The following is an 8,721-nucleotide window of genomic DNA, read 5'->3' as shown; positions in this document are numbered from 1 at the left end:
TGCTCTCTCCCTCTATTTGTTATCTTACTTCTATCATTGACAGTCCCTCTAGGTTGTGGGCTGCTTGCCTGTGTTCCTGAGAAGCATCTACGGTACCAGTCTATAGAGTGTGTTTTCTTTAGTGAATTACCGGTATGTTTACCGGTAATAAACTTGCACTGTTTTATGTATATGTTTGATTACATACAGCCTTGTGACAGTTTTCCTGCATGTCATAAGCATTTGAATATAAATTAAAATGTTAAAATCAAATCTGATATTGTTTTACCTTTTATTTGGTGTGTGGAAAGTGTGCGGAAGAGGGGGTAGTCTTATACGGCGAGTATATAACAAACTCTGTATTTTGAGTGGAAATGTTAGGGGGTCGTCTTATACGCCCAGTCGTCTTATACGCCGGCAAATACGGTAACTATAAGTTATTAAAATCTCTTACTTTGTAAATTTCATAAAAATATATGACCATCCGAAGATAATACTAGGGACCCTCCCAGGATTTTGGAAAAGGTTTGACTTGTAAAGGGTCATGAAGTTTAAACTTTTTTTTTTTTTAAATATATTTTATTGATTTTTTACAGAGAGGAAGGGAGAGAGATAGAGAGTCAGAAACATCAATGAGAGAGAAACATCGACCAGCCGCCTCCTGCACATCCCCCACTGGGGATGTGCCCGCAACCCAGGTACATGCCCTTGACCGGAATCGAACCTGGGACCTTTCAGTCCGCAGGCCGACGCTCCATCCACTGCGCCAAACCGGTTTTGGCAAGAAGTTTAAACTTTATTAGCTTAGAGATAATCTGCTTTATCCATCTGCTTTCCACCTTCCAACATTTTGTTGAAACCATTAGCCCCATATTCCCTTCTCTGTTCTTTGTCCTTGTGGCATTACACTTGTTTTATACCCATACTGTCATTTTAGTGAAGCTTTGAAAGGAGAAATAGACTCATCTTCACAACGTGTTTAATTACAAGACTTCATTTTATATTCAATTTTTGGGCAATGATTTCAAATAACTCAGTAATGTATATGGTTTGCACCATTAAACTACTGACATGACTTCACTATAACTAGTGATTGCATCTTGTTTGTTTTGTTTTTTGTTCTTAAAGAAAAGATTTCCACAAATGTAAATGCAGTTATGGCCTAAGAAGTTGATTAGTGGCCTTTAAAAAAAGTGACTGCATACTTTTCAGTCTTCTTCTTCATATAAGCCTTACTGTTTGTAAAATAATCTGTACAGACATACCTTTATAGGAAGGCTTAGGTATTCTCATGCATAAATAATATTATGGATGGGAAAAGATAACTTAAAAAAAGAAAGAGAATGAGTAAAAGAAAATGATAGCTGGAAAATGGTAGGTTTTGATCTATATATAACATTAGGAGTAAGCAAAAGTTTTAAAATTTATACTGGAATCCCTCCTGAACTAGAAATAATTATAAAAATAAAAATAAATATTTTCAACCCTGAGATTACTGGGAAAACTGAATTTTAAGGTTAAGACAATGTGCTTACTTAAACCATAGGCTAGATTTGATTAAACAAGTTCTGACATGCAAATTAAATTTTCTGGGAGTCATCAATACCTTTGACCTGAATTCCAAGTTTTTTGAGGGCCTCTTCTACAGACTGGCTTTCTCGTTTTCTCATAAAGCCATTATCAATGTGCACAGCAATGATTTGATCTTGGTTCAAAGCACGATTCAGCAAAGCTGTACAAACTGTTGAGTCTACTCCACCACTGAGTAAAACCTATAGGGTGAAATGTAAAAGATCAAATTGATTAAAATAAGCAAAAAGGAAATAAAAACTTTCAGCTTAAATCGTTACCTAAGACACTGTTACCAAAGGAATGTATGGTAACTGAAAAAGTACTCTGAAACAGTGCAACTCTCAAAGTGTATAAACCCAGTCAGCACTGAAGGGCTATAATGTTGAGGAAGCCAGCTCTGAGCTCCAATATTATTACATAAATTCGTAGACTTTCGGATGTAAATTGCTTACCAAAACTTTTGATGTGCCTACTTTCTCTTTGATCTCTCGAATGCATTCCAGTTCTCTGTTCTGCACAGTGAAGGTCCCACTGCACCCAGCTATATCAAAGAGGAAGTTCTTCAATACTGCTTTCCCATTTTCTGTAAGGCCAACTTCAGGGTGGAACTGTACTCCATATAATTTTTTAGATTCATTTGCTATACCTTTACAGAAAAAATAATCACAAATTAAATTTTTTTCATATTGAAAAGACTCAACTAGTATTCACAATAATTCTTAATAATTTCTACCCCAATAAATGTGAAAATTGGTATGAGTTAGCTGGATTTTTAGCAACAGGAAAAAATAATAAAAATTCTATCATCATGATCTTTCTTTATAAAAGTTTTTCCTTATGCAGCAATAAGGAACTATGTGATAATAAAATAAGTCCTATAGAGATTATTTCACAGTAACCTCACTTCTCCACCTAGATTACTTCAATTGTCTTGACTAATAAATGCAATAACTCAATTTTGGTTCTCGGACCCATATGGCTTTCATCTAGAATGTGCAGGTACCAATTTTCTCTCTGAGAAGAACCTCATATATTAGACCAGATAAAATACTTCAAGTGTACCATTAACCACAAATAAATATAACTTCACTAACTGGGCTAATGTGATTCTGACAATTCTGATTAACTACTAGGCAGCAGATGTTTAGGCTAGATATTTCACATGTGCATGTATTACCCATTTATGGCTCTGAGATACCAAGAAACTTGCCTGAACTCACAGCTAGTTACGTAGTTAAAAACAGGCCTGGAGGCCTGTTTCATACTCTTTCTACTATACCAAAGCACCTCACACTTTCTTTACTTGGCTTCGAAGACATCACTTACTCTATTCACTTAATTATTTCATTGTCTGCTCCTTCTGAATCTTTTGTTAGTTCCTCTTCGTCTTATCCCTCTCCATACAGGCAAGTTGCCCACTACTCAGCCTTAAATCTCTTCTTTGTACATTCTGAGTGATCTCACTCTCATGACCTTAAATTCTACCCAAACCCTTGTTGGTACACTCCCAAATTTGTACCTCCAGCCCAGTTCCCTCCTCTCCAGTCCAGACTCATATATACAACTGTCTACTCATACCTTCATTTCAATTTTTAATAAGGCATCTTTAATTAAATATGCAAACACAAACTTATGCAATCTTCCCCATCAGGTAAACAGAAACGCCATCCTTGGGCTGCTCAGGCCGAAAAATTTGGGAGTTAAACTTGACCTTACCCTCATTCCCCCACTCCACATGCAAGCCCAAAAAGTATATCCTCTCCCGTCAAAACATGTCAGAATCCAGTCTAACTTCCTTTTCCAATCTGAAATGTAAAAAGCTGGAAGATGCCACTATGTCCTAACAAGATGTAAAAATCTGAATACTGCCCTTAGAGAGACTGACGGTGAATACAGAGAATGACAATTTAACGTAGCAGAAACCCATGGGTGCAAACTGCTGATGTGGGAAACCTGAACACAATTGATGAATTGCTAGAGGCTCAGCAAGAACAAATCTGAGAGACAAAAACTCCAAAAGAACCAAGTCTTCGGGGAACCCCACAATTTTGTGAATTTTATGGCCAGCAGGATTTGGTAAATTTTTCCTAGAAAGGACCAGAGTAAGTATTTTTAGCCTTTGCAGGCCCTACTGTCTCTAAAGCAACTAAAAGCATCAATAGACAATACCTTAAGTAATGGATGCTGCTGTGTTCCAATAAAACTTTAGTTATGAATACTGATATCTGAATTTCATTTATTTTCACATTATAAAATATAATTCTCTTAAAAAATTTTTTCCAACCATTTGAAAACATAAAAGCCATTCTTAGCTTGCAGGTTATAAAAAACAGGCAGTGAGCACGATTTGGCAGGAGGCTGTAGTTTGCTGATTCCTTGACTACAGGACAAAGTCCAAGTTCCTTATATTAAACCAAGAGTTGTCATTAAATGGCCACTGTCTAATTAATTTTACTTCTCATCTCCCTTTCATTCTCTACTCCAGCCATTCAAGCTAGCGTGATTACCAAAATAAACCATGTTCTCACCCCAGGTCTATGCAAAAAACCTGAAAGTATCAACAACAAAAAACACTCCTGAATAATAAATGATTAGAGCAGGACTGTAGGATACAGGTTAATACCAAAAGTTCATTGCTTTCTTATACACCAGCAATGAAGAAGTAGAATTTGAAATTTAAAACACAAAATAATTAACTCACTCACAAAAATGAAATACTTAGGTATATTAGTTAGGTATAATCTAGCAAAATATGTACAAGAGATCTCTATGAGAACCCAATTACTTCCTACCGCTCCCATCTCTACTACACTGTTCCTTACACCATTCTCTCCTTTCCCAATTACTACCATAGATTTCTACTGAGTCTCCCTGCTTCCACATTTGACTTTGTCTCTTTTCTTCTCATAATAGCCACAATAATCCTGAAATTAGATCACATATCTCCTTAACCCCACCTCACTATGAGTAAAGCAAATGGTTTCATAATGGCCTCAAAGGTCCTGTGTTCTAGTCCCCATAACCTCTTTGCCTCAACTGCTAACACTCTCCCTCATGTTTACTCCACTCCAACCAGTCTCATTGCTGTTCCTCGAACATGGTCCTATCCCAGAAGCTTTGTACTGCTCTTTCCTTTCTCCCCAAATATCCAGAAGGGTTTGCACTTCCTTACTTCATGTCCAATATCATCTTACGGAAATACCTTCTCTGAAGATCTAATAAAACAACCCTAATCACACATGTTCTGCAACCCTGCTTTCTTTACCTACTTTTTCCATGCACTTCATAAACACTGACAACCAACATAGTCTGTATCATCTGTCTCTCCCCTCCACTAGAAAGTAAACAAATATTTTGTCCATTTTGTTCATTACTGTGTCATGGCACATAGAACTGTGCATGGTAAATAGCAGATACTCAAATATTTGTTGAATGAATAAAAACACATAAGCCACCTACCACTGCTGATCTTTTACATGAAATAAAAACATGTCCCTATGAAAACCATTCTTGATCAATCTTATGCTAATTTATTAGCCTGTTAAGTAACTGAGGGCAGTTTACTTAATTCATTTTAGCCATGACAAATCTTTTTTTTCAACTTATTATTTGGATATGGCATTTCAAACAAAAAAGAACTTTATTAATTAACCCACTTTTTTCTTTTTTCCCAGAATTACTGGTAATTTATTTACATTATAGTTATCAAGTAAGCAAGTGATTACAAACAGCCAGAAAAGCAATTCCTCTTCTTCTTCTTCAAAAAAAAAACAGAACAAAAATGGTTTCAGAGTATGGGTTGACAAACTTTCTACAGAGAGCTAGATAGTAAAAATTTTAGGAATACACATGTACAGTCTCTTTTATTATAACCCTTTAATAATGTAAAAATAATTCTTAGTTCCATATAAAAAAAAGGCCTACTTGCTGGATTTGACCCAGTGGTCATTTTGCCAACTCTGGTTCAGAGAATCCTGTTTTGCAGCCATCTAAGATACATGCCTATGCATACCTAAGAAAGGCATTTTAAAAGGCAATTATAAACATAGCACCCTAGAAAAATGGACAGTTCCCAAATTTTTCCCGAGCTATAAAAGTATAGCTGCTGTTTTATATCTGAAAAACTTGATAGGATAAACATTTTAAAAAGTATTTCAGAGCAAACCAGTGACTTCTAGATAAACCTTCCAATACTAAATTTCCTTCACAAATTAATGATTAATCCTATGACATTTATGTTTTAAAAATAAGAAAAAAATCAAAAACAATATCTCATAAGAAACATATTTTAGATTCCTCAGATAAATTTTTTTAAATCTGCAAAATTTTATAATTTTCACCTGCCACGATGTTCCCAGAACGTGCCACAACCTTGAATCCATCAGCTACTTTGTCTACACTATCTCCATGAGTAAGCAAAACAATTTCTTCCTTCTCAAGGCCCCTAAACACACAAAAAGTAAAATATAACACATAAATGTTAATTAAAGACATGATTAATGGGTTCTTTTACTTTGTTTTTTTCCCAGCTTTATTGAGATATAATTAACCTAAACATCGTGCAAGTTTAAGGTGCACAACGTAATTATATATACAGTGAAATAACCACAGTGAGGTTAGTTAACACATCCATCATTTCACAGTTACATTTTTGTGTGTGTGTGGTGAGAACATTTAAGATCTACTCCTTAGCAACTTTCACTTATACAATACAGTGTTATAACTATAGTCACCATTGCTGTACATTAGATCTCCAGAATTCATTCATCTTGTAACTGGGAGTTTGTTCTTTTACTTTAGAAATTCTAGTTTAATCAGGAAAATAAAAATAAGCACATAACAGTGCAACATTGCTGGAATTTAAATTTTTTCTATCCATTATTTTAAAAAGCCAATAAAAGAATATTAAATCTAGGTCAAAAATTGGCTTTAAAATTTTGGTGGAGCCGAAACCGGTTTGGCTCAGTGGATAGAGCATCGGCCTGCGGACTGAAAGGTCCCAGGTTCGATTCCGGTCGGGGGCATGTACCTGGGTTGCGGGCACATCCCCAGTGGGAGATGTGCAGGAGGCAGCTGATCGATGTCTCTCTCTCATCGATGTTTCTAACTCTCTATCTCTCTCCCTTCCTCTCTGTAAAAAATCAATAAAATATATTGAAAAAAAAATCTGTAATTAAAAAAAAAAATTTGGTGGAAAAAAAACAAACAAAAAAGAAAGCAAGTGACTAACACTTAAATTTTCTGGTCTTTCAGAAAACTGAATGAAAACTCAGCAGTTTATGTGCTTTTTTTTAGTAAAGCAGAGATAAACAATTCTAGGAAGCTAGTGAACAGCTCATTCACCAGTTTTAAAGTTATACACCAAATATATTATCATGTAGCAATAAAATCAGTTAATAAATTCACTGTATAAAAAAGACAGCATACCAGGTACAGGTATGCTCAATGCAGATAAAGTTAGGAGGGAGACAAAGCACATATTAAGAAATGAGTCCAACAAATGGGTGGCTTGCTAAGTAACAATAAAAATGTGGTGGGGAAAGGTATATAAATGCATTTGGCAGACGCAGGACAGTTTACAACGGTATCCATCTGCCACATCTGGCATACCTGTTAGAATCACACTCTACATCAAAGAGCGAAAAGGGAAAACTACAAATGTTGGAATCACAATATGCAATCCCAAATAGATGTCCAAGACTGCAAAGGTGCTTTTAAATTACATAATAAGTGCTTTCCTTATTCCTGGTGAACATCACCACCTCCTCTGCTGTCACTCAACTGGAAGACAGATACTATGACAATTACACCTTTGGCCAATACTGAATTACAGTCTCCAATTTTGAAGCATAACATTCACAACTTTAAATTAATCTACTCCTATTCTCATTCATCTAAAAATATCTGTCATACCTGAATAATGAGCATGTGTTATCCATGGTAATACTGAAGACTCCATCTTCTCTAACATTTTTTTTGTGCACAGTACCTCCAAATACTTTATTCATCATCTGTTCAAAGATAAAATAAATTAATGTTAATATAAATCAAAAGAAAATTAGCTATTTTCTTAATTACCCTAAATTTCATAATTATATTCCTTGTTTTCAGGATATATTATGTCTGTGACCAAAAAATAAAAGGAGTTTGATAAATGTAGATACCTTGGCATTATTATATAATTATACAGTTAATTAAGAGACATAGTTATAAAACAAAACTAGATTAAAAATCTGACCTGAGGTTAATTTCTGTTCAATACCAGCAGATTTCCCATTTAGTGTACTTTAATTAATTAATCTGTTAAAAATAAGTTTCTCTAATACTTTCATCTGAGTTCAATTTAAAAAGTAATATGAGCTTAGAAAAGGCTATAGTAAACAACAGAAGATTTGTGGTATTAAAATTAGATATGTCTAAATTCCTCCAACCTGTTTAATCTGTGGTCCCAAAGGTACAGTCTGAAAGCTTGCAGAAGACTGTGCTATGGAGATGGGATAAGCAAAAAAAATCTGGTCTTTCAATTAAACTCATTTGTTCAAAGCCCATATACCTACAGACTTTTATTCCAAATGGCCTCTTCTTCCTGCCCTTCCTTGTGTCAGTCAATCAATCTTACTTACATTTACAAATGCCCAAACTCCCAACATCAAATAAATACAAACAAGATTTTTACAAACATTAAATTTGCATTGATATAATCATTACAATTCATCTTGATATGTCTGCTCCATAACAAGTGTCCTAAGATATCTGCCATAATAATGCATGATGCCAGTTGACCCAGACTCCATCAGAAAAGCAGGCAAATGCTACCTAAATGCTCATTCTTATAGTGCAGTGGCATATTCTTCAAAACCATCACCAAATGCTGCCATCTATATTCTCCTCTTAGGCATTCACAATAAGCCTTCCTGCAATGAAAGTTTGGGTTAAGCCTATTAGGAAAGAAACTTGCTAAACCTTGTTTAACCCTTTGTATGCCATAAGCATCTATAGACACAAGCTGGGATGGTTTCTGTTTTGGATGCATGACAGTTAACTAGTTAAACCCAACACAGGTATAACTCATTTTTATTGCGCTCACCACTTTATTGCTCTACACAGATTTTGCCTTTTTTTAAAAAAAAGCCCTAGAAGGTTTGGCTCAGCACCTAGAGCGTCGGCCTG

The 8,721-nt window shown here is 35.1% G+C and overlaps 1 protein-coding gene across 1 annotated transcript in view; it reads right to left on the bottom strand.

Moving 5' to 3' along the window:
- Positions 1–8,721, bottom strand: part of LOC102762664 (GMP synthase [glutamine-hydrolyzing]) — a 41,827-nt gene that overhangs the window by 11,830 nt on the left and 21,276 nt on the right. The window contains exons 4-7 of the mRNA XM_006769896.2: positions 7,465–7,562; positions 5,892–5,995; positions 2,004–2,197; positions 1,586–1,751 (exon numbers count right to left, since the gene is read on the bottom strand). Coding sequence (XP_006769959.2) covers positions 1,586–1,751; positions 2,004–2,197; positions 5,892–5,995; positions 7,465–7,562 — 562 coding nt within the window. The remainder of the gene's footprint in view (positions 1–1,585; positions 1,752–2,003; positions 2,198–5,891; positions 5,996–7,464; positions 7,563–8,721) is intronic.

This window comes from Myotis davidii, unplaced genomic scaffold, assembly GCF_000327345.1.
Source record: "Myotis davidii unplaced genomic scaffold, ASM32734v1 scaffold1284, whole genome shotgun sequence".
Lineage (NCBI taxonomy): Eukaryota > Metazoa > Chordata > Mammalia > Chiroptera > Vespertilionidae > Myotis > Myotis davidii.
The sequence above is the reverse complement of the archived record's forward strand: the minus strand, read 5'-3'. Positions and strand labels throughout refer to the sequence as shown.